Genomic DNA, 27,023 nt, shown 5'->3' with positions numbered 1-27,023 from the left:
AGTCGGAGCTGTGTTTGGAGGGGGGGGGGGATTTGGTGAGGTTCCTGATGCAGGCGAACTTGCAGGAGTGGCAGGTGAATGGTCCCTGGGTGTGTCCAGGGGTAGCTGCGCAGCATTGTGGGATGCGTCTGGGGTTGAGGGCGAGGAGAGTAGCAGCGTTATATGTTAAGCGAGAGGAGTGGGTATAGTGAGGGCCAGGGGGTCTGGCGCTGGGCGCGGTCCAGGCGCGAACTGGCGTAGACGGGCTTACCTTTGGCGCACCTTCGGCGTGCATGGGGCGCGACCGCTGCGCGTGAACGCTGCACGCAAATGCATCTGTCATATGTAGATGGTGGAGGGGCGAGGGAGGGGCAGCTGGGAGGCAGGAGCGTGGGGGGGAGTCGGGCTGGGATCAAGGCACAACAACAATCAACAAGATGGCAGAACGCCAAAGGCGAAACAGGGCGAGATTGGGGGCACAGCCTTACAAACGCTAGCAAATGTCCAGAGGTACCGGCCCAATAAATAAATTAAATTAATTCAGGCAGAGCGGGCAGAGCACAATTGTATAATGAATGCACAGCCGTCTAGCGGTAAAAGTGCTACAAAAATGCAAAGCGAGTGTTCAGGCAATACTGAGCAGTAAGCAGTGCGCAATTGATTAATATAGTGGCACAGAGCAGTTTGGCAGAAGCGCTACGATACCACTGGTCTGGCAGGGAGCAGCGTGAAGGAGCGACCGCTTCTGTGGAGGCAGGACGGTCACAGCGCTTCCATTGATCGTTCATCCATTGTCTCTTGTGTGACAATGGATGAAGAACAGCAGCCTGAAACTCGACACAGAGAAAACATAAGTCCTCATTCTCGGCTTTACCCCCTCCGCATGAAACGACTCCTTGAGATCCTAACGGGTATGTAGTTAGCTTTATAAGTATCTTGTTTGATTGATTGATTGGTGGCCCCGTCCTTGGAAATCTCCCCACCGCGACAGATCATGCACGAAACCTCGGCATCATTCGAGACTCTTCGCTCACAATGAACCGCCAGATCAACGCATTCTCCTCGACCTGCTTCAACACCCTCTGCATGCTGCGGAAGACGTTCAGATGGATCCCTTCGTAATCCAGAAAAAATGTCATGCACGCTCTCATCAGCAGCAGACTGGACAATGGCAACGCCTTCTGTGCCGGAATGAACAAGAAACTCCTTCGCAAACTCCAGGCTGTCCAGAACGCAGCAGCTAGAATGATCTTCGACATCTGTCACAGACAGATCACCCAACACCTCCGCGATTTCCACTGGTTCCCAGTCGAAAGAATAATAACCTTCAAGCACCTCAGCCACACATATAAGGCCCTTCTTAACGCCGGACCAATATACCTGAACAAACGCCTCTACTTCCCCGCATCGAAAATACACCTACGATCAGCTGACCTCGCTTTGGCCTCCGTCCATAGGACCAGAACAGGTGGAAGATACTTCTCCTACCTTGCAGCCAAGGCCTGGAACAACCTCCTCCTCCACCTCTAGCAAGCCCCACACTGCCTCAATTCAGGAAGAACCTCAAAACCTGGCTCTTCGGATGACCCCAGCACTCAACAGCGTCGCCCTTTCTCCCCCAGCGCCTTGAGACCCTTGCGGCGAGTAGTTGTGCTTTACCGTCACTGATTGATTGATAGATTGATGTGTGTAATGTAAAGTGCTCTGACCCCCCTACACTGGTATGGGAGGTGCTATGAAACAAAGGAATACATGTGAGAGAGGGCCTATGGTGAGATGAGAGGCACTGTTGAAGGGTGACGGTGAGGTAATCATTGAAGAGCCCCTACAAAGATTGTTGAATCCTGGTGCACTCTAAGGTCATCCTTTACTATACTTTTAAAGCTAATAGGATTGAATGTATAATGAAAAAAGTGTTGTAGAATGCACCATTTTTCCTCACATTTATATGGAGGAGAAGCCACCACTATCACCCGCGGCGTACCCCAAGGATCATTCCTCAGCCCAACCCTCTGTAACATCTACATGGCTCTGCTCACCAACATCGTCCGAGCACACCACCTCAACATCGTCTCGTACGCCGACGACATGCAGCTGATCCTGTCCCTCACCAAAGACCCGGCCACTACCAAATCCAACCTCCACATAGGAATGAAGGCCGTCACAGAATGGATGAAGACCAGCCGCCAGAAACTGAACTCGGACAAGACGGAGGTCCTCATTCTCGGCTCCACCACTCCGCATGGGACGACTCCTGGTGGCCGACCGCGCTGGGAGCTGCCCCGACACCCACCAACTACGCACGCAATCTTGGGTTCATCCTGGACTCAACGCTCGCCATGACCCAGCAAATCAACGCCATCTCCTCCTCCTGCTTCAACAACCTTTGAAAGCTCCGCCATATCTACAGATGGATCCCCACCGAAACCAGGAGAACGATCACCCAGGCACTCGTCAGCAGCAGGCTGGACTACGGCAACGCCCTCTATGCAGGAACCACGGCTACACCCCGAAGAGGCTCCAGCGCATACAGAACGCCTCTGCATGCCTCATCCTTGGACTCCCCCACCACAGCCACATCACCACCCACCTACGAGACCTGCATTGGCTCCCGGTTAACAAGAGGATCTCTTTCAAACTCCTAACTCACGCACTTAAGCACTCCACAACAGTGGACAATCATACCTCAAGGAACGACTGTCCTTCTACACCCCTAACCGCCATTCCGTTGACCTCCCCCTTGCTACCGTCCTACAGATCTGCCGAACGACCATCTGCGGCAGATCCTTCTCCCACCTTGCCGCAAAGACATGGAATACCCTCCATCTATGTAAGACCCAGAACCTGCTGACTTTCAGGAGATGCCTCAAGACATGGCTGCTCGACCAGTAGCTGACCCCCCTCCCCCCTGCCCTCAGCGCCTTGAGACCCTCACGGGTGAGTAGCGCGCTCTACAAATGTTTTGATTGATTGATTGATGTGAGCCACACACACAGTCCATTTTCTGTGTTTGTATTTTTATTACATTTGTGCTTACTGTTTGCCTTACTACGTACATATACCATGTCTCTATATACAGTCCCGTTTCCCCTTCATTTTCGTGATGCAGGTTTAATGGTGAAGGAGGCGAGCTCCCCTCTTACAGCAGTACCACTATTTCCCATTATGAGAATGTGGAATAAGAACTAATGTTGTTCACCCTGACGCATAGCGAGTTAAATTGCACATGTCCGAAATTAGATCTTGCTTGTCAACTGAAGTGGAGGCTTGTGGTCTCTGTGCACATGTATGTGCACATGATGTATCAGAGAGCCTGGAGACAGACACCAGAGCCCCCAAGACTCAGGGTTGCCTTGCCTTGCACAGTGACAGCCGGTGAATCCAGACTCTGGTGCCGGGAGACAGACACCAGAGCCCCCAAGTCTCAGGGTTGCCTTGCACAGTGACAGCCGGTGAATCAGACTCTGGTGCCTGGAGACAGACACCAGAGCCCCCAAGTCTCAGGGTTGCCTTGCCTTGCACTGTGACAGCCGTGAATCCAGACTCTGGTGCCTGGAGACAGACACCTGAGCCTCCAAGTCTCAGGGTTGCCTTTCACAGAGACAGCCGGTGAATCCAGACTCTGGTGCCTGGAGACAGACACCGGAGCCCCCAAGTCTCAGGGTTGCCTTTCACAGAGACAGCCGGTGAATCCAGATTCTGGTGCCTGGAGACAGATACCAGAGCCCCCAAGTCTTGCACAGTGACAGCCGGTGAATCCAGACTCTGGTGCCGGGAGACAGACACCAGAGCCCCCAAGTCTCAGGGCTGCCTTGCCTTGCACAGAGACAGCCGGTGAATCCAGACTCTGGTGTCTGGAGACAGACACCAGAGCCCCCAAGTCTCAGGGTTGCCTTGCCTTGCACGGTGACAGCCGGTGAATCCAGACTCTGGTGCCTGGAGACAGACACCTGAGCCTCCAAGTCTCAGGGTTGCCTTTCACAGAGACAGCCAGTGAATCCAGACTCTGGTGCCTGGAGACAGACACCGGAGCCACCAAGTCTCAGGGTTGCCTTTCACAGAGACAGCCGGTGAATCCAGACTCTGGAGCCTGGAGACAGACACCGGAGCCCCCAAGTCTCAGGGTTGCCTTTCACAGAGACAGCCGGTGAATCCAGATTCTGGTGCCTGGAGACAGATACCAGAGCCCCCAAGTTTTGCACAGTGACAGCCGGTGAATCCAGACTCTGGTGCCGGGAGATAGACACCAGAGCCCCCAAGTCTCAGGGCTGCCTTGCCTTGCACAGAGACAGCCGGTGAATCCAGACTCTGGTGTCTGGAGACAGACACCAGAGCCCCCATGTCTCAGGGTTGCCTTGCCTTGCACAGAGACAGCCGTTGAATCCAGACTCTGGTGCCAGGAGACAGACACCAGAGTCTGGATTCACCGGCTGTCACTGTGCAAGGCAATGCAACCCTGAGACTTGGGGGCTCTGGAGACTAGGCTGGCTGTAGCTGCCCCTGTGCAAGCAGACCATCATCTTGTGCACTGGTGCTGTCTGAGGTGTGCTGCACCGCCTCAGTCACTGCCTCAAGTTAGCGCAGTCAGGTGCATGGCCATGCTCTCTCTGCATTGAAGGAGTGTCCTCCACCTCAGCTCTGCCTTCACTTGTTTAATCCTTGCTTAATTTAAGTTTAGATTGTATGGAAGACTTGCTAAGTTGTGCGCTTTGCATTTAATTATTAAGGAAAATATTTATTAAAATAACGAAGGGCTTGAGTTAGAGTTCTTCAGCGGACGTGTCGGATATCCTGTCTACCCTATTACCAATGCCTTATATCCTAAAACACTTGTAATACGGTGGACTGGTTAACCCTCGCGTTTATGACGTAGTAGTCCATCCGCCGAACTCTTAGTCAGGATCAAAGCATTTATACCAGAAGCTCAATCCCTAGTAACACAGAGGGCTTTAGAGTTTTGGAGGCCGACTAATTGCATCGTGCCAGATGCACAAAGTTTAAATTATGCCTGGTGTTGGTATTCAGGTGGAAATCGCATATTCTGGGTTCACAGAATCAACAGAAATATATATGCCTGCTGCTTAAATTTGCCACTGTTCACATGCCACCCGTTGAGTGGACTGTCCATTGGCGTAAATCTGTGACCAAGGCGAGACAGGGCACGTTCTTCGTCTGATGGCATGGAAAGAGTTGGTGCACACCAGAGCCATCTTACATATTCATACACTTTCTTTCAGGTTGTTTCAAGAGCTGGGAGTATACTTAAAAATCAAAATGTGTACAGTGTCTAGACCTACTTCTGTAGAGTTTTGTGAATCACCAACATATGTAATTTGGAACACATCACAGATGTAAATCGACAAGACATTTATGTATTCACCTGTGTGTGAATTGACCTGTGTGGCAATTGTGACGGATGGGACCATATTTTGACAGTACAGGACATTATAGTAGTTTGCGAACATGACTTCCCCTGAACACGGTGGAACCTTGGTCAAGAAACACTACCTCAAACACTGCAGCTCTACAACCTCTTCTGCGAAATTCCTTACTTGCTGTCCCTGACAAATAGGAAGTTGTAGGCACGGCTTTCAGCATGCCCTGCAAACCTGGAGCTTCTCATTTCAAGACTACTTTTATTTTCGAATACCTGCTATTGGGACACTTGTTTTGGGTCTCACTCCTCTTTGTGAAGCATGTTTATGCTTCATACCCTAGTTCTAAGCAGTCTCCAGTCTTTCTTTGTCTGCCTTGAGCTTTCACCACCACAGCTGGCTCCAGCACTCCAGATAAGGCCTTCCTTGTGATGTTCAGGGTGCTAACATACCCTCTCCATGCTTTCTGGTTTTATCTTACTCTCCCGGTCCATCCACAACCATGTAACTGCAGTGAAAGTAGTGGTAGTTCAAAGTTTTTCTAGTTGCTTTAAGCAGTTTATTTTCGTTCATATTCCATTTTGTACAGCTCTTTGAGCTTTGATATTTCTATCTTTAATATATCAATTGGCTGCACTGAACCTAAATTGAAACCTTAGAACACACCTATCCACCTTATCGACATCATGCCAGTGTGTTCCGCTTATTTGATCACTTCAATTCCAGGCAGAGCCCATTCACTATCAGCTTCAGTTTTCCTACATTTAAGTACAAAAAAAACCAACCAATGTTTGCCTGGCATGACTTCCCCTCCTGAAACCATCCTGTCTCCCCTCTTAACAAGGTACCCTGTTAGGCGTTCCTTATCAGTGGAGTTGGGCTGCAATCGCTTTTCTCCAGGTTTTTGAGCCTTTGTCTTGAGCATTTGATTGTGAAATTACAATATGTGTTGAATATTGTGCTGTTAACAGATATACTCCCTGCTATGAATGAATTCTTAGACATTGTGTTTTTTATCGGCAGGGCCAGGAGTCGTGGTACCAGCTTCCAGCAGAAGATGCCACGGCAGCATCCGCGACCAGGTTTGGAGTGACCGGGCTTGAGACTGACCAGACTGAATTCCCCACGCTGGAGGAAGGCACACTGATGCCATCTGAAGATAGTGGAAGTGCTGCAGTGGAAGGCCTCTCTCAGTCTGGCCTTTTAGGTACAGCTTCTGTCCAGTTTTCAGTCAATGCTGGCCAGAATGAGCTGTGAGGTTGATGCACACTGCCCTAAGGCCTCCCCTTTTGGGGTTTCGATTGTATTCTCTGCAGATCTTACTGTCCAGTTCTGTGATGAACAAGACACAAAGTGTAGCACAGGATTCAGTTTATTACTTGCTACTCTTTCAGGTTTGCTCTCCCTCTTTGATCCCCATTATGTTATGCTACCAATCTCTTGCATTCCCTTGTGCTTCTTCATATTGTGCCTGTGACATCCTTGCATCAGGTCATCAGCTCCTGGCTTGTCACTGGATCATGGCTGAGTCTCCCCATTGGATAATCCTCCATTGTCATAGGTCAGGTAGCTCTTTTCCTAGGGTGTCAGTACCTTGAAAATAAAGAAAAGGGCAGGATTGTCAGCATTTGAAGTTTGCCATATCTGCACCGTCCACCTTATGTCCAATTCTAATCATTCGAGGGTTGTCTGTCAAAATATGGAGTACAAAAATATTGTGGTGTCAAAATGGCGTAAAGTTAAGTGCATATAAGTGAGCACAGCTTTCCTTTGCACGGTTGCATTGACCGGTGTGCCAGGCGTCAGTTCTGATATTTACCATATCGATCACTAAAATACTGAAGTATTCTTGTATTGGATTCCATCAGTCATGATTCAGGTGTCCCTTGAAAATGAAGTGGATCCGGTATTGAGTGTTTCTGATTGAAGTCCACCATATGCAGTGCAGTCTTGAAACTGGCGTGGGCCTTGATCTGGCTGCAGCCCCTGGCTAGCATGTTAATCACTTAACCGAGCACCTGGTTACCATATCTGTTTTCCTTGCGCTTAGTGGCGGAAGCGTCCGTTCACAATGCTCTCGGAAGGGCTCCTTGAGTCCTCCATCAGCAGTATCAAGCGGAAAATTTGTTTGTGTCTCTACAAAAGGCATTTAGCCGTGAAAGTCAAACATAACCGTTTTAAACCGTATTAATGGAGTCGCGCAGCGTGGTCACCATGGCAGCTGTCTTTGCAGTAAACAGAATGGAAATCCAGGCTGGAGCCATTCATGCCCAAGCTGGCAACGTCTCCTAGAGAGCTGTTCAAGCGATTATTGGCAGTCGTAACTGTTTCTTTTCAGTAGAGTTCATGGCTTGTTTTTCTCTTGTGCCCTGAATGTTAGTTTGTATTCTATTTGGGTCAACTGCTGGGGTGTTACTTGTTCCTGAAAATACTGAAACCCTCTAGTTTTTAGGAAAACTGGCAGAAAACAGTGTTTATGACCTTCATGCCCTGCACTTACAAACACAATCAATAACTGTTTCCTCGTGATTTTCGGAACACGTTATCCCAGCATACCCTGATTTAGGAATTCGTTATTTTCTACACTGCTTGAATGCAGCAGTTGAGAGACACCTGTATGACAACATTTTGACTTGGTACCATAGATTTGCAGATGCCTTTAATGGCAATGGACAACGTAAATAAAAGCAAAAGACCTTCCCTTCTCCTCACTTTCTCCTTGAAACCCTGATTTTTTCAGTTGTTTGGATCTTGAAGGAAGATGCCTACATTTGAGAAGTTGAGGCAAGCACCATCTTGAAACCAGTGTTTTGCTGCCTGACTTCCCATCATTAGTACAGGGCAGGCGTGACCTTTCTCACATGGAAGCAGCAGAAGTGCAGTTGTTGCCGGGACAAGACCAATAGACAGTCTGTACCCGGTTTTTAACAGGGGCAAGGTGGTGGCCTGTTGGTAGAGTTTGTTAACAAGCTTAACCCGTTAAGTGCTGCGCACGTTCAGCGGACGTCGCGTGCACTACCTCGATAGTGCTGCGCACGTCCGCTGAACATGGCAGCCGCGCCCGCGCAATAGAACGTTCCGCACCAGCGTGGAACGTTCAGCGCAGCGGAGGGGTTAAAGGAAAAAGTCTTGAGGAAGATACTAATGTGTGTTTACTTTTTTGGTCTGGCTTGACAGTGCAGCTGTTGCCAGACAATTAAGTGAGACTCACCAAGACAGGGGCTTTTGCTCCACCCACATGTTGGAACCTAGGAGTGCAGTTTTTGATTGGACAGAACGTGTGTGCTTTCACCAAAAAATGCCTGATTTCCACAGCTGTGATCATTTTGTTTATTTATCCTGCTGCCCAAGGTTGAACTTTCAAGGGTGCACACATGCTATTAAATAGTTGTAGAAAACTAGGTAATGTATGGCGTGTTTCTCAGGCAGCAGCACAGATGGGAGGAGGACAATCATTAACCCACATGGACTTTTATATCTGACTTACAGTGCAAATGCCACCTGACCTTTTAACCTACACCAGTATTATTCAACAGTTCTTTGCTTCTACACAAATACATATCCATTACTACGAATCTACTTCTAATACTTCATATTACCATACAATATTCTTCTACATCCAGACCTATCTGCATTGCCAATGCTTGTCACTTACTGTGTTCCATTTTAAAGGGTGTTTATGGTATGGCTACAGAAATACGTAATGCTATAATGCAACAGGTAATGATTATCTGTTTGTCTTTCTGCTCCAATTTCCCATCTGTTGCTCTAGCCGGGAGGTTTGATATTTTGTTATGTGAGGGTACAATAACTTCATAACGCTGGATATTCCACTCTTGACCACTTGCAGGCAGGCACTATGGTCCTTCACATGGTGCTTTACAGGTGCATTCCAGAAGTGGCAGCCCATCTGTACAAATGCAAGCTACTGGAAGGCACACAGAGAGGCCTTCTTTTTCTGAAAACACTGAAGTGGTTTTATTATTGTTTTTGTTCCAATTGATGCAGTTTAACAGTCTAACTCACTCCCCATCTGTATTATATTCACATCGCTGCCGGTCGACTACATTTAAGAGCCCTACCAATATCATCCTCATAGGCCATTGTCGTTTGTTCTCCCTTTTTCTTGTCTTCCTTCTATTTTCCCTTCTCCTTCAAGCAGCCCACTGCTGGCTGAACACTTGATGAACTTCATGGCCCACTTTGCATCACCCACATACTGCCTGGACCTTGCACCACCCGCACCCTGCCTAGACCTTGGGCCCCTCACAGACTGATTTGCACCACTCACAGACTGCCTAAACTTTGAAGCACCCACAAACTGCCTAGATTCGCTTGTATCATTTACTAGCAGCCCGCCCTGGCGTTGCCCGGGGCAGAAGGGGCTGGGGGCAGCATCGCAGCAGGAGAGGCGCAGCAGAGCGGCCGTTTTGTTGGTCCTGGCCGCTTCTGTCCACTCTTTATTTTCCCTGACGTCTCGACTTTGTGGAAAAGGCTTTCTGAGCACTCAGTGTTCATGGCCCCCGCCCGTCGTAGGTCCTGGCCGCTTCTGCCCACGCTTTGTTTCCCCTGACGTCCCGACTTTGTGGAAAAGGCTTTCTGAGCAATCAGTGTTCATGGCCCCCGCCTGTCGTAGGTCCTGGCCGCTTCTGCCCACGCTTTGTTTCCCTCGACGTCCCGACTTTAAGGAAAATGCTTTTTGAGCACTCAGTGTTCATGGCCCCCGCCCGTCCCTTATTGCGCACCCGCGGCTGCTTCACTTACCTCATCCGTCGCTCCTCCCCGCGCTGCAGAGTTTACCGCTCCACTGCTCCTCCGCTTCTCGCCGCTCCTCACCGCTTGTCCGCTTGCCGCTCCTCCCTGCCTGTCCGCAGCTCCTCCCCGTGCTCATGCCGGCCGCTCTTCCTCTTGCTCCTGAACGCCGCTCCTCCCCGCGCTCCCGATGTCATCACGCACGTCGCGGTCGGTGCTACTTCCAAGGGACTACTTTTTTTTATTCTTAAATTTTTTTTTTAAAGTACGTATATTTTTTATTTTTATATAGCCTATGTCCTTCTGCTTGCCCTGACGTTTTCAAAGATGTCTTGGGTGTTTGGATTGATGGTGTACTTTTCGAGTTTACCTGGCTCAAAGGACACAGTTCTCTCTTTATAATAGTAGTATAGATATAGATATAGATTGAAAAGCTTGGGAGTGGCAGATGTTGAATACCACCGCTGTGTTGACAAGCACAGCCATTCCAAATCTTGAAAGGCGTGGCTATTAGATATTGAAAAGTGCAGCTGTTCTATGGATTGAAAAGTGTGGCTGTACCATATTTTGAAAAACCAGGCTGTATCAGATAATGAAACGTGTGGATGCTTCGAACACTGAAAAGCAGACTATGCTAAATATTGAAAAGAGTTGCTATACCTGGTGTCGGGAGCATGTCTGTACCTGACATTGGAAGCCTAGCTGTACCAAACATTGCAAAGCATGGCTGTATTGTCAGATATTGAAAAGAGTTATTGTTCCAGTTCTTCCTTAGATGCTGATTTGAATGTCTGTTCACTGTCGCTGTATGTATTGTGTTGTGTACTTATATTCTGAATACAGTTTAACATATTGCACATGTAATATTTCTATACTTGTATGTATGTGTATAGTATTTCTATAGTGAAAACACACCCAAAAGGCGACAGATCACTGTACATGGTCATAGACAAGCGTAAAGTGACTGTCATATAGGAGAGGAAGCTGGATGCTGAATGGTTAATGCATTGTGATGTAGTATTCTTTAGTGGGTGAGTCTTCGGCTCTTTCTTAAACTGAGCAGTGTTGGAGCAGTCCTGATGGAAATGGAGATGTTTTTCCTGGGTGCATAAAATGGAACGTCCTACAGTCTTGTTTCTTCTTTTTTATGCTTCTTAGTCTGATGATGTCTTCGCTTAGCTGTGCAGCGAACTAAAACAGATGAAGAGCGTGTCTGCAACATCAGCTGGTGTGCTTGTGGAGACGGCTTTCTAAATGATGCATCTGATTTTGAAGATGGATCAGACATGCAAGGGGAGCCAATGGAGTTGCATCAGGATAGGGGCGATGTGCTAAAATGTCTTCATGTCCTGGATGAGATGTGCTGTGGTGCATAGCATGCTCCTAAGCAGTGCTAGTGTGGCGTCTGGAGGCCATGGGGTAGGGCGTTACCACTTTACGGATGCAAGAGCACGAAGGTTTGAACAGCAGTTCCGAAGTCGCTTTTTGGAAGAAACAGTTCAACTTTCTTTAGGAGAGATAGCTAGGACGACACCAACTTTGTGTTTTTTGGAAATCTGCTCCTTTAGGGTGAGGTTGGTGTCCAGGGAGAGTCCATGTGACATGGCATTCTGTTCTGTGAGAGTTGGAGTTCGAAGCCATCAAGGTTCATGTCATTGATCCAGGTATGATGCCTCAGTGGACAAATGCATCCATTGCAGGGGCCTGTGTTCGACCTCATGGTCACAGGTTCAAATCCCGATGGGTCCACTCTGCCTTTTATCCATCTGAAGTCGATAAAATGAGTACCATTGAGTTGGGTAACAATGCACATCTGTTATTCAGCGCCAAGAGACCTCTGGGTGAACTTGCGCTTGACAAATACACATGTTATGTTCTGTTATTAGGTTTATTGTTCTGGGCAAATAACAGGAATTCTGCCTTAGTTGAATTGAACTTCAGGTAAGTGCTGGACGTCCAGATCTGGATGATCTGCAGCCAGTGTTTGAGGCGTTGGATTTCTGTAGCACAGGAGGCTTTCATGTGGAGGTGTGCATCATATACATTTTGGTGACTGTTGATGGTAATATCTGAGCACTAAGTGGCTCCGTGCAGAAGTTGAAGATGCCGTGAGACAGTTTGGAACCCTGGGCGATTCGCAGGTGATAGGGATCTTTTGTGATCTGGCGGTTCCCACTTGAACACACGAGTGTCGGTAGGAGAGGTTGGAGGAGAACCACTGACGGACAATACCGGAGACTGCCATTCAGGCTCCAGGGTGCATATGAGGATGGGATGGTCGACTGTGCTCGAGGCAGCTGAGGTCCAACAATATCAGATTGGGCTGGGCCCAAGCAGGAGTCCTCTTCATCTGTGGTCAAAAGGACAATGTCCACAATGTGTCGAGCATTGGCCTCCATGCTGCAGTGTGATCTGAAGCCAGACTGATAGTTGAGCTTGAGGTGGGAAGCATTGATGTGATCTTGGAGTTGAACATAGATTGTTTTTTCAATGGTCTTGCCAATGAAGGATAGGTGAGTGATGCGCCGGTAGTTGGTGTGGTCATGAGGGTCTAGTGTAGGTTTCTTTAGGAATAGAACAGTCTGGTCTGCCCTGAGAGCTTCTGAGGTGTGTCTTGAGTGCAGGAGGCATTATCAATGGTCAGTTGGGGTGAGAGAGTGCCCCCAGAGAGAGCTTTGATGAAGCACCATGGTAGGCATCATCTTAATAAGAAGTGGCTTTGAGTGAGTTGAGTATGTCCGTGAGATCTGGAAGAGATAAGGCTTTGAAGGCTGACCACTGCGGTATTCTGCGGGAGGGGTGGGTGGAATTGAGGAAGCAAGCTTGGTGTCATTGATGTTCCGTCTTTGGGGTCATCAGGTGGGGGTGATGCAGTACTTGATTGTCTTGGAAAGCATTCTGCTTCTGTTGGTGGCTTCACTGATGTGATCAACTATGTGATCAACTTGACTATTAGCTCTCACTTTTACTGAAGCTAATTCACATCTTAAATTTTCTAGCAATGCAGGATAGCAACCTCTCGCCTCATCTCCCCCTTCTGGCATCTGGCTCCTCCCAAGCTCACAATACTTTTGATGAGACCTTATTTCAGCGGACTGAACTCAATTTTGTTCCTTTGAGGTAAGTGATCTTCATACCCTTTCATTCTGGATGTGTGAAATGCTTCAGCCTTGCACATTGCGTACAGAAGTCCTTTTTGATAACATCTGGAAGAAGACTGTTTCTGAGGGTTTCAGGATCTTGGAGATTGGCAGAAAGTGACTAGACCCTTCCACTGAGTTTCTGGATCTTTCAGATGTGTCTAGAGACCCTTTTTGATAGAAAGTGACACACTGAAAATGACCATCGGATCTCTCCATTCCCTGTACACTGAACCTCTGTAAAAATTATTTTAAGGATTGTTTATTGTTCTGAGGACTGGCTTGCTGTGAGGCTTGTGTGTCTGAGTCACCACCTTCACTAGCCTGTCTGCAGCCTGCTGAATCCAGAGAACAGGAGGGAAAAATAGCAACATTGGGTCACCAAACCACAGCATACCTGCCTTCACTTATATGTGAAGACAGATCCCCAGGGGCTCGACTCTGTCCTCTTAAAACTCCAATGTCCCCAAAATGCTGGGGTGTTTTCCACGTGCATATGTGAAATATCTGCACTCTTTCTGTCCTTGGCCACATGCCTTTCCCAGATACAATAGCAGACAGTAGAAACCAAACAGATCCTCCTCTCCAAAATTAGTTTCAGTTGTACTGGGTCTGTGCAAATTCCTAGTCTCTTAATGAAGTGAGGGAATAGAGTGAGCATCAGCGAGACAGCCGCCATTTATTGGCAGATGTCCAAATTCTGTCCATCTTTAAATGAGGCCATACATTCTTACTTTTTTCGCGGCTGGGCCCAACTAGTGTTTGTTTGCTGCCTGTATTATTACATATTCCTATTTTCTCGTGAACATTAGGCTGTTATATCCAATGCGTTAAAAGATAGACAATTTCTGAGCTAGGATTCCAAAACACTGAGATGGCTGCATTTCTCCCATATTCCTTCAATTTAACGCAGCCCGGTAACAAGAGCCCCCAATATTGAGTGAGGAAAGCGCAGTTCAGTGAATTACCATAAAATATGGCGCATACAGGCGAGTAGATATTAAGATGCAGCACTTGTAGTGAGGTGTTGCTAATATGGAATGAATAGGGCGCTCAATTTGTTTGGGCACACATGTATAGGTGGCAGGAGTTGTTCACACCCTTGCCTAGTGTGCTGCTCTTAGGGCCAGATGTACGACCTGTTTTTGCATGCGCAAACTGGTATGCGAACCGGTTTGCGTATGCAAAAACGATTGGGCGACTCGCTAAATAGGTTTTGCTACTCGCAATTTGGCAGGGGCGTTCCCTCCCAAATAGCGAGTCTCAATACCATGTACAAATGATTTGCGACCGCAGACACACTCGCAATTACCATCTACTTCAAGTCAGTGGTAATACATTCACAAATTGGAAGGGACCCATATTGGACTCCTTCCCCTTTGCAAATGCATGCAAATCTTTTTTTTGAAAGGCAGTGGTTTCCAGGGACCACTGCCTTCCCTCAAAAAATGGAACGAAAACGTTTCTTTTTTTATGCAGCTTGCTTCTTTTATGGAAAATGAGCTGCATTTTAAAAAAAACTGCTTTATTTAAAAGCAGTTCCAGACATGGTGGTCTGCTGACTGAGGCCAGCAGGTCCACCATCCCTGGGAGGCCTGGCATTCCCAATGGGCTCGCAAATTGCGTGAGGCTCATTAATATTAGTGAGCCTTGCAATTTGAGACCCCATTGGGAATCGCAAACAGTGTCAAACACACTGTTGTACATTTCATTTAGCGCCTCGCGATTTTGGACGGGCAATGTGAAGAAGATTGTGAGGCACTAAATGAAATGGTCGTACATCTGGCCCTTAATCTTTTCTTAGTGGGAGCATGTTTTGTCTACTCTGTCAGGTGAAGCTTAGAGGACACTGGTTTAGAGCCTGTTTTAAGCTGTTTCATAAGAAGGTTGTTGGGCACAACATTTCAGTATGATACCCTTTCAATGTACTTGACCAGAAAGTGCCCAAATGCACTGGGTTTGCAGCTCTTCGGTTGTTCATGTCGAGACCAGGCTTCGCCCATTTGGTACTTGAAATAGGAAACTGAGATCTGCAGGAAAAGGTTTCGGTCCACAGGGGCATTCACAATGGTCCCAGTGCAGTTTCAGGCTGTGATGTGAACAGGAGTACTTCCTGCAGCCATGCTTTGCAGCATGCACAATTAAAAGTTTTGGTCACACAGGTTCTGTTGTGTATGGTCCTTAGAGCAGGGAAGGGCATGTTGACATTCACTTCCCGGTTTGATACAATACTCGGTGCAGGCACCTTACCAGTATCGTTGGGTAAGAGGGACTGTACATGTTAGAATCTCTGCACTGCTTATTTGCCTACTATCGGTTGATAGCCCACTATTGTTATACTGGCACAGGTTGCATCACTTAGAGTTCTACCCCATCCCACCGGCTTTGGGGTAGCGAGTGCCAGGAGCTACATATGAAAATTTACAAATGGTACATAAAATAAAAAAAAGCTTTGAACTATTTGTGCAGAGTTGAAAATAGATTTGGTTTCTAATGCATCAAATGAGGAAGAATTACGCTTGATTAGAAATGCATTTGGAATTTACACATTGCTAGTATAATTCATACCCTTTCTATAGTTAAAGTAATTGCCTTAAAAGGCGTGGCATTTCTGTGACTTCTACCCTATAGCAAAATGCTGAATTGTTTCTTTTCCTGTCACAGTAAGTGTTGCTTGATTAAATCAATGAGTTTGTGCAGTGTGTTGGCTTCCCTTCGACGTCTGCCTACTTTAGTTACAATGGTCCCCTCTCATTTGCGGTTAGTCCATTTGCAGCTTCACGACTCTTGACCTGTTTCACTGCTGCTTTCACAGTGAGTTCCAATCCCAACAAGAAAAACTTTAAGAAACAAAGTACAATACTGGTACCGTCATGCACTAATCTTGTAAACTGTGTCTGTAATGTGGGTATTCATTTTAGCGAATACTATGTAGAATACATATGGCATGCTTTTTCTGTCAATTTAATGACGTTTGTTAATGGGGTTACCATATGAGTGCACCCCACCATGTATTTATATCTATTACCCAGTGGCGGTTGCCACTGAGTAGTTTTAGTTATTCCAGCTGTTCTATAGGAAAAGTGTTTTTTCTGTTCCTAATAACTTGCTAATAGCTTATGTTATGTGTTACGTTGACCCTCTACCATACACTTCATGGTAGCTGAGTTCATGTTGACTATGACCACACATGAAAGGGTAACCTATCCTGCACTTGGTGTACAATCTATATACAACTGGTCAGGGAATCCAAGTTCCTTTAGATACTCGGGCTCTGTTCGATAACTAATGCCCAACTACGGACAGTCTTTACCTGTATCAACCCCCTGACTGTCACTGAACCTACATTGACAAATGAAGTGGATATGAGTACAAAGTGGATACTGTTAGCACTGTTTACTCTATGGAGAGAGTTTACTCTGTACCACACGTGTTGCAGATTGTGAAACTCTCTTGAGAAATACACAACCACAGAGTATTAAAAAGTATCTACTAAGGACAGTGTGCACTCTATGCAAACCTTGTCCAAAGATCGACTTTTCACTTAAAATAACGAAGGTCTGAAGGTATTAAAGCTATTACTACCTGGGGCGTGGCCAAGCAACATGGCTGACAGGACGTTAGCCTCTGAGCTTCCTGTCAGCCTGCCCGTAAATTCTGAGTAATCCTGTTTCATCAATCCGGGGACCAGCTCAAATGTACTCCATCAGGGTTGCAGGCGGCAGTGCTGCGTCTGTGGGGGTAGGCAGGGTGGGCTGTTGAGGTTGGAGAGCGAAGGAACCAGCCACTATCATCTAGCCCATGCAGATGCTTTGCAGGTGATTGGCCGCAAATGTGGATGTTGTGGTGGGCAGCGGCTGTGCTTCTGACGGTGGAGCATGACTGGCCCGGACTGCTGCTTGGATGGAGGGAGTGTTGTGAACAATAACAGGTAAAGACACACCTAGGCACGGTGAGTTACAAATAAAGTAGGCAAGATAATTCTGAAATTCCATTAGTATAACAATAATTATCAAGACAGATAACCAACCAGTGTATTTTTACTTCATTTTATTTTTTCACTTTAAAAAAACTCAAAATGTCACTTTTTTATATATCTTCAAATATCTTCAAATAGGCATATTTGATACATATCCATGAAAAGCGATGATACAAATTCATGAAATATTGTCTAAATTAATTTCTAGTTATTACAGAAACCAGTATTATGAACATGTTTACAAAATTTATCTTCCTTTGTTTCCAAACAATTGTTTTATCTATAATTAGTACTCAAAAGAGAACAATTGGGTGATGATATGCAGAGACTGGTGGCATGTTGTCAAACTACACGCGTTTCGGCTAGGCCTTCGTCAGGACTCCGTCACAGTGATCACTATTGTTTGTTCAATATTCGAAATTCGACGGAGGCATATGCAGCTACTGATTCTTGTAGATGAGGATTTCAGCTTTGTCACCTATTCTTTTAAATGCTAAATCTGCTTATTGAGAAGACGGATCTCTGTTGTTTCTCTCATGCCAAGAAGAAAAAGGCTGATGGATGCTGGTGTTTATCTGTCTTTTGTTGACCTGAACACATCCAGGAGTGTTAATTGTTTGAGACAGATGACTTTGTCTTATCCTAAAGAATATAATGGACAGCAATGCCCATTAAGTGAAACATTTGTTCATAGTGGCTGTCAATGGATATACTTATGGCATGAGATATGGATAATTGCAGTGGTCGCTCAATGTGGTCAAACGCCACTATGTGGCGTCCGGGAATATGGTAACGCCACTCTCGGAAAACGCCGGCGTTTCCATATATATACCATAATCAATTTGATGGCACATTCATGAAACCTAATGCATTTCGGGTCGGAACATGACCCTTCATCAGGGATCATTTAATAAAGGTTCAAAAAATAAAATGAAACTGGAAACTTTCAGAATACAGTCCACAGGATATTGTTCACTGTTTAACATGAGATACTCCCTTCTAATGGTGGAAACCCTGCAAAAGTGCATATAATGGTAAAGTGAAGGAAAACCATGCTCGTCAAGATGTGCCGAACAATCTAAAAAAAAGTGAATACTCGTATGTTTTAACCAACTGGGTCTTTAGGTGCAGAAACCCGTGCATAACTGACAAAATGAGAAAGTGAAGAATCAACTACCATGACAACCGAGCGAATATATACGGCTTGTGAATCCATCTGTGCCTAATGAAAGGTGTCTTAATCACAACGATAGTGCATAGATCGGTGTGACAGTACAGAGACTGGTAGTGTTTCTTAAGTCGTGACCGCCTTGTATTTACATTAAGACAGTCATCCAAAAAACATACGCTTTCAAATACGTGGAGATTAGAAAAATAGCAGCTTATTACGGGCGACTACCCATTCGCACGAAACGTGATCACATATAACAGCGAAAGTGCAAAAACCAAGTTACTAACTAAAACACTCCAAGAGTGAAGAGAAAAACGCTTACCGGAATAACGACGAAAGTCTGACAGCATTGCCAGAAAAGTTAGTACGTGACGTATATCAGATGAACGGTTAAGTAGACGCCATAATTACAGTTGTCTTAAAGGAACAGTGCTCATCGTGAAGAGAGCTTGAATGATAAAGTTGGGAAAGCAAACTGTGAATCTGCAGTGTTACCCATTGTGACAGGGCCAACGGTCTCACTCCACTAATGGAAACCCCGACTCTGCGTGAGGACTGGTGGTCCATCCCATCACGTTCATCTACCTCCATTTCCTCCCAACAGCAACCGGAACACCAAGTTGCAGAAGAATGGATGTCCGCAGATCCCGACTATTGGTGGCCGACCGCCGAAAAAGTGGTACCGTGCCCCTTTAAGGGGACATACAATACAGACAAGACTCCTCCCGTACTGAGCAGCGTGGTGACGTCAAAAGGGGGACGACACCAGGAAGAGACGGACGGCGTTTCCCCGGAGGCGAGGAGTGAACACGGAGATGGAGACGACGAGTGCAGAGGCCGTGAGGAGCCTGCGGACAGACGAGACCAGAAGACGACGGAAGAAAAGGCGAAGCCAGGAGGCCAACTTCATCACGCTTCGCCCCGCCACGCTCCCATGGGAGGAGCGTGGCTCCAACAGGTACGGGGCAGAGTGGCGGGCTAGGTGGGACGCCGGGTCCCTACCGAGTAATTTGTAAAGTAGTTGTAAAGTCCATTTCCCTTTCCCTTGACCTTTCTCGAGCACAGCATCACGTCCTTTGCCTGCTTAAAGACTGTAGCACCGGTTTCCCTCACTCCCGGCCCCTGAAACGTATCGGAGTTATACAGCGACCTAACTCGTCCCTCTCTCTTTCCTTCTTTTCCGGCTCCTTGACCTGGACGAGCGGAGACGGGACCCTCGAGACAAGCTGGATTCCGCAAAGACTGTGTTCGACCCAGCCGCATTTGCCAGAGAGAGAATTACCAGCCGAAAGAGAAAAACATATAAAAAAATAAAGCCTTCTCTGAAAAGCTTACTTAAAGCCTCGGACTCTACTTCCCTTTTGCGCCCTAAAACTGAGGATACAGGGACCCCCCTATACCCCCACCTAACCCGGGACAACTGGTGTCAGAAGTGGGATTTTCCACCCAGTCCATCTGTACTGATGAGATGGACGCCCTAATTCAACACATGATTACGGGACAGGAGAAGCTAGAGTGGGCTGTGAAAAGGCAGTTGTCCTCCGCCCAGGCGGACAGGGAGTTATTCAAGAGCGCTATCACCGCCCACATTGAAAGCCTGAAACATGTTACGCCTCCACCCTTATCCACATCGGGAGATGTTCGAGTGCATCACACGCCCAATCCCTCGGGCATTGCCCTCCAGAAATACATACATGGTGAAGATCCAGATGCCTTTATGTTAAACTTCGAAAGGGCAGCACGAGCCCTGGGGTGGCCTGAAGAGAAATGGCCCTTTTTCCTAGCACCGCTGCTCATGGGAGAGGCCCAGTCAGCATATCAGACCGCAAATCCCTTGGGGAGCACGCCATATACTGTGATCAAAGAAGTCATATTGGATCACTTGGGATTGGATCAGGAAGCCTACCGTGTGAGGTTTCGGAAGGAGAGGGGAGTTCCTGGGGAGAACCCCAAAACCCTTTTCTTCCGTCTAAAAATGGCTGCGGATAAATGGCTGAAACCGGAAACCAGTAGTAAGGAAGACATACTAAACAAAATATACCTAGAGCAGTTCATGGATGCACTCGCTTACGCCTCCCAACGTTGGATAAAACAACATGCGGTACTTGAAATAGAACAGGCCATAGAGATGGCAGCAAATTATGCCAGAGCACAACCTAGGACCTCCGGTTGGGACACTGAGAAGACGTCTAAACCTACCTTACCGCTAAAAGCGGAGAGAAAACCCAAATCTGGTGGGGAGCCCCTGCGAAAAGCCTCCTGGGATGATCTCCCCGATGATGAAAGGACCCCAATGCTTCGATTGTGGGGAGTGGGGCCATATAGCCCGGATGTGTCCCAGGAAAAGGCCCCCAGAGGAACCGATGGAAGTGGGGTACCTTCCCAAGACTGCCCTGTATTCCGCTGAAATGGGTGCTTCCTTTTATGTAAGTATGAGGATGAATGGTTATACAATAAGGGCCCTCTTAGATTCGGGGTTTAGTTAATCGGTAGTACAAGAACGATTTGTCCACCCAAGCCAGTACGTCCCAAAGGGCATAGTGTATATTCGGTGTGTTCATGGGGACGTGAAGCCCTATCCCCTGGCCTCCATAACCTTACATCCAGGGATAAAAACCATTGTACTGTAAGGGTGGGGGCGGTGGACTCGCTACCTGAAGATATGATACTCGGAGTAGAAAATCCTGAATTCCTTTCCCTCTTCAGGAAGACCCTCAACCAACCCCGGCCCCAAGAGGAGTTATCCGTCCCAGCTTACCTATCCCCTGAACCGTGGTCAGTCGACCGCAGCTTCAGGTTCGCTCAGGCGGAAGATCGGACATTATACAATGCATGGGAAGCTGCTCATACCGCACTGGAACTAGACAGGCAGACCTACCCCCGGTTTTTCATCCAGAAGGACTTGCTATACCGACAAGCCCAGGAAGAAAGCAACCCCCAGTTGTTAGTACCCCTGTCCTTTAGGGCACAAGTGCTATTTTTTGCACTCGCCCATCTCACCGCCGGGCATTCGGGAAAAGAGAAAACAACAGACAGCATAATAAGATAATTCTTTTGGCCGGGCATATATAAGGATGTACAAGATTAGTGTGCCAAGTGCGAGGTTTGCCAGAGACGGAACATTCATCAACCCAGTGCTGCTCCTTTACAGCCACTGCCATCATAGGGGTTCCGTTTCAGAGAGTGGGCATGGACCTGATAGGCCCCCTGCCTAAAACATCAAAAGGACATCTGTTTGACTTGGTTATAGTGGACTATGCCACTAGGTTCGTTGAAGCTTTTCCCCTAAGATCTCCCACTACCACAGCAATAGCCGACAGATTTGTGGAGCTGTTTTCCAGGGTGGGATTCCCTAAGGAAGTATTGACGGACCAAGGAACCCCCTTCACATCCAAATGAATGAAGGAAGTATGCAAGACCCTAGACATACGTCATCTAAAAACGTCTGTACACCATCCCCAGACAGATGGCCTAGTTGAAAGGTATAACCAAACCCTTAAGAGCACGTTGAAGAAAATGTTGACGACCGAAGGACCGGACTGGGATAAGCTATTGCCCTTGGCCCTGTGTGTGCTGCGAGCCCAAAAACAAAGTAGTCTAGGATGCTCGTCTTTTGAACTTCTCTACGGACGTCTTCCCAGATCGCTTTTGGAGATGACTAAGGACATGTGGGAAACCGAGGAGGTACAAGAACAGAGATCAGTCCTTGAGTATACCTTGAACCTCAAATCGAAATTGGGTAAGCTGAGAACACTCGCCTACTCCAATCTTGAACAGCAACAAGGTCGACAAAAAAAGAACTACGACAGAGGGAAGAGACTGCGGCGTATCTCAGTGGGGAAATGGGCGCTGGTGCTTTTACCTACCATCAGTGGCAAGAACAAGACAGAGTGGCAGGGGCCCTACCACGTTATAGAAACCATAGGGGATACCACATACCGACTACGTATGTCGTCTACCAAGACTCAATGCTATCATATCAATCTTCTAAAAGAATGGTTGGGGCCCCCTCCTAAAGCAACCCATTTGGTGGTATCATCCTCCCAGAAAACCCCTTCCACATTGGAAAAACTAGTAATAAACCCTGCTTTGTCCAGTTCGATGGTTGAGGAACTCCAGAGCGTCTTACGACCCTTTGGAGGAATATTTTCTGACCTGCCTGGAAAAACAGATTTGGTGGAGCATCACATAGAGACAGCTCACGGAAAAATTGTAAAACAGCGACCCTACCGAATCCTTGCTGCTCGAAGGGATGCCGTGTAGAAAGAAGTCCAGGATATGTTGAACCTCAGGGTGATATGACCATCGAAAAGTAACTGGTCATCGCCAATTGTAATGATTCCCAAATCCGACGGGTCTAAAAGATTCTGTATGGACTTTTGTACGCTGAATGCGATTTCCTCCTTTGATACCTACCCTATTCCTAGGGTCGATGAACTGATTGAAAATATAGGAGATGCTATGTTCATTACCACCCTGGACCTCACAAAGGGGTACTGGCAGGTACCCCTTCGGGAGGAAGACCGGAACAAAACAGCCTTTGTCACTTACGACCGTCTCTACGAGTTCACGGTTCTACCCTTTGGCCTCCACGGCGCCCCAGCAACTTTCCAGCGCCTGATGAACACTGCCCTGCGTCCGTATCTTGCATTTAGTTCAGCATACCTGGATGACATTGTTATCTATAGCCGAAAATTGAAAGAACATCTCGACCACATTCAAACCATATTAACAGCTCTACAAAGAGCGGGGCTCCATGTTAATGCAAAGAAATCTAGAGCAGCCTTTAACAGCGTCAACTACCTGGGGTATGTCATAGGAGACGGCTGCATCGTTCCCCAAACCGAAAAAGTAAAAGCAATTGAAAAGGTACAGTTTCCTAACAACAAAAGAGACTTGAGAGCCTTCTTAGGCCTCATAGGCTATTATAGGAGATTTATCCCTAGGTTTGCTGAGGTAGCCTCTCCCTTAACGGACTTGCTGTGCAAAGAAGTAAAACCCAGAGAATTGAGCTTCCCTCACCTGAGGCCGTGTCCGCCTTTAGTCTACTAAAAGAAGCCATGACAACCGCCCCCGTTCTTGTCTCCCTAGATTTTGAGAAACCCTTTATCCTGGCCATGGATGCTTCAAGTGTGGGTGTAGGGGCTGTCTTGTCACAAAGGGGGACCGATGGATTAGAGCACCCTGTTTTGTACATCAGCAGGAAACTATTTCCTAGGGAGTGCAGGTATTCCACAATAGAGCGAGAGTGCCTCGCGATCATATGGGCAGTAGACAAGTTGCAGTATTACTTAGAGGGAAGGCCATTCATCCTCTATACCGATCATGCCCCATTAAAATGGATGCACCAAAACAGCAGTCACAATCCTCGTGTGCTTCGATGGTTCCTGTCCCTACAACCCTATTCCTTTTCCGTGCTACACAGAAAAGGCTCGGAGAACGGGAACACAGATTTCCTTTCCAGAGTGTTTCCTCTCCCCGATCGGGAGAAATCAGGGGGGGGAGGTGTGTGACAGGGCCAACGGCCTCACTCCACTAATGGAAACCCCGACTCTGCGTGAGGACTGGTGGTCCATCCCATCACGTTCATCTACCTCCATTTCCTCCCAACAGCAACCGGAACACCAAGGTGCAGAAGAATGGATGTCCGGAGATCCCGACTATTGGTGGCCGACCGCCGAAGAAGTGGTAACGTGCCCCTTTAAGGGGACATACAATACAGACGAGACTCCTCCCCTACTGAGCAGCGCGCTGACGTCAAAAGGGAGCCGACACCAGGAAGAGACGGACGGCGTTTCCCCGGAGGCGAGGAGTGAACACGGAGACGAAGAGTGCAGAGGACGTGAGGAGCCTGCGGACAGACGAGACCAGAAGACGACGGAAGAAAAGGCGAAGCCAGGAGGCCAACTTCATCACGCTTCACCCCGCCACTCTCCCACGGGAGGAGCGTGGCTCCAACAGGTACGGGGCAGAGTGGGGAGCTGGGTGGGACGCCAGGTCCCTATCGAGTAATTTGTAAAATAGTTGTAAAGTCCATTTCCCTTTCCCTTGACCTTTCACGAGCACAGCATCACGTCCTTTGCCTGCTTAAACACTGTAGCACCGGTTTCCCTCACTCCCGGCCCCTGAAACGTATCGGAGTTATACAGCGACCTAACTCGTCCCTCTCTCTTTCCTTCTTTTCCGGCTCCTTGACCTGGACGAGCGGAGACGGGACCCTCGAGACAAGCTGGATTTCGCAAAGACTGTGTTCGACCCAGCCGCATTTGCCAGGGAGAGAATTACCAGCCGAAAGAGAAAAACATATATAAAAATAAAGCATTCTCTGAAAAGCTTACTTAAAGCCTCGGACTCTACTTCCCTTGTGCACCCTAAAACTGGGGATACAGGGACCCCCGCTAGGCCCCCACCTAACCCGGGACACCCATGAAACTAAATTAAACTAGATTAGCAACATCAAGCAACGAGACAAAATATATATTAATAAAATAAGAGATTTCCACGTTACAAAAGCAATTAGACTGTAGAAGTAAACGCCACAGTTAAAGTCGTTTTAAAGGAACAGTGCTCATTGTGAACCGAGCATGAATAATAAAGTTATTAAAGGGGAAGCAAACAGTGAATCTGCAGTGTTACTCAATAAGATTAGATTAAATTAGATTAGCAACATCGAAACTTTGTGGTAAACCAGACAAAATGAATATGAAGATTAGAGATTCCACGCAGCAAAAAGCAATTCCTATTATATAATATATATATAATATATAATATTCAAGTCTGTCATTCACCCCTTGCTGTTGCATGGCTTGTAATTTTTTTGTCCAGAAGAATTCAGATCTTGCCAACATTTTTTGAGGATCAGTACCCTACTTTGGTTTGAGCGCCTCCAGTATAGTAAAGCAAAGTTGTGAGATGTTGTGCTTTGCCTCAATCCAATGGGTTGCTACAGTGATTTCACATTTTGATTTCTGATGTTACTCTTGTGTTCACCCACACACACTTTAACTTTCCTTTCAGTCTTGCCTACATACATTTTACTGCATGGGCATTTCAAGGCGTGGATTACATTAGAGGTGTCACATGTACTGGAATGTTGAAGACATATCTTGGTGCCTTTAGTGGGGTGCACAAACAAATTTCCTACCATGACATTGTTGCAGTGTACACAATTCATACAGTTTTGCATGCCTTTGTGAACTTGTGTAGCTGACTCTTGCCTCTTGGATAATAACTATTGAGAGTTGAGACTCTTTGAATAGCATTGGCAATTACTTCCTTTGTATAACTGCGTGGTTTAAATCTGGTAGCAAATTGTTCAATAGTTGCATAAGCTTCTTCCGGATCAGATGTAATCCTTTTCAGTCTAATAAATTGAGAATAAGCAAGAATGCCTTTTAGTGAGCCTTGATGGAAACTGTAGAAATGTAAGGAGTTGTTTCTGTCTGTCTCTTTGGTAAACACACTCATTCTGATCTTGCTGGAGTTGATTTGAATCAATACATCCAAAAAAGCGATATGATGTTTATCAATAAGGTGTATGAATTTGAGGTGATTGTGTATTAGATTGATCTCACTAACGTTGTTTTCCAGGCTGATCAGGTCACCTTTCCAGATAACTAGAATATCATCTATGTATCGTTTAAAGAGAACAAGACATCCAGCTTTGATTCTTGAGAATGTGTTCATGTTCCAATTTCGCCATAAAAATACTGGCGTACGAGGGAGAGGGAGCTCCAGCAAAACCCATTACATTGCGCATAAAACACTCCTTTCCATTCAAAGTAACTATGAGACAATGCAATTTGAAGCAGCTCAAGTAATAAGACTTTATTGGCTCAGATTTCATCTCATTTCGGTAAAGCCCATTCTATAGCTTGTAAGCCATTGAGGTGTAGAAGTGTAGAGGGCAGTCACTTCTTTAGTACACAACTACCAATTTTCAATGCCATCCAAATTGATTTTGGATAACAAGTTCAATAACGATGTGGTGTCTTTTAGGCAAGTATCCCATTGTTGTACTATGGGCTGTAAAAAGCTATCTAGGTACCTTCTGATCGGTTCAGAAATTGATCCACATGCCGAGACTATGGGTTGAAAGGTGTTTTTTTGACGTTCTTGTGAATTTTAGGGTGCATGTACAGTTTAGGGCATACTGGGTATTCGGTGCATAGGTACTTTTTAGTATTGGCACTAATCAATCCCATTTCAAATGTTCGAGTCAGAATATGATGCAAAACTTTTTGGAAAGCAATAGTGGGATCCTGATCAAGTTGAGTGTAGATATTGGCGTCTTGGATATGTGTCAGCACGCTTTGTTCGTAAAAATCAGTGTCCATAACTACCAGCGCTCCCCCTCTATCTGATTTTTGGAAAGTCCGTTGTGTGTTGTTTACTAACTGGGATAGGATGCTCCATTCTTTAGAGGTAAAATTCACTCCTTTGGTTTTACGAACGTAAATCTGGTTTAATTCTGCTTTGACTAATCTCTGAAAGGCATCTATGGATTTGTGTGAAATCAGTGCACAAAACGAACTCTTTGACTTAAATTCAGGTTCTTGCTGAACAACGGTTGAAGGCTGAATGGTGCTGAAGAAACACTTGAGTCTTAAAGTTCTGGAAAATTTGGA

The 27,023-nt window shown here is 46.7% G+C and overlaps 1 protein-coding gene across 2 annotated transcripts in view; it reads left to right on the top strand.

Annotated features, from left to right (window-relative positions):
• Window positions 1-27,023, top strand: part of ALMS1 (ALMS1 centrosome and basal body associated protein) — a 220,681-nt gene that overhangs the window by 25,660 nt on the left and 167,998 nt on the right. For both annotated transcript variants that reach the window (XM_086960096.1, XM_086960094.1), the window contains exons 3-4: window positions 6,378-6,561; window positions 13,106-13,226. In XM_086960096.1, the coding sequence (XP_086816222.1) occupies window positions 6,378-6,561; window positions 13,106-13,226 (305 nt within the window). The remainder of the gene's footprint in view (window positions 1-6,377; window positions 6,562-13,105; window positions 13,227-27,023) is intronic.

The sequence above is a fragment of the Lissotriton vulgaris genome, chromosome 3_1 (genome assembly GCF_964263255.1).
Source record: "Lissotriton vulgaris chromosome 3_1, aLisVul1.2, whole genome shotgun sequence".
NCBI lineage: Eukaryota > Metazoa > Chordata > Amphibia > Caudata > Salamandridae > Lissotriton > Lissotriton vulgaris.
Note: the sequence above shows the minus strand (reverse complement) of the source record. Positions and strands in the feature narration are given on the sequence as shown.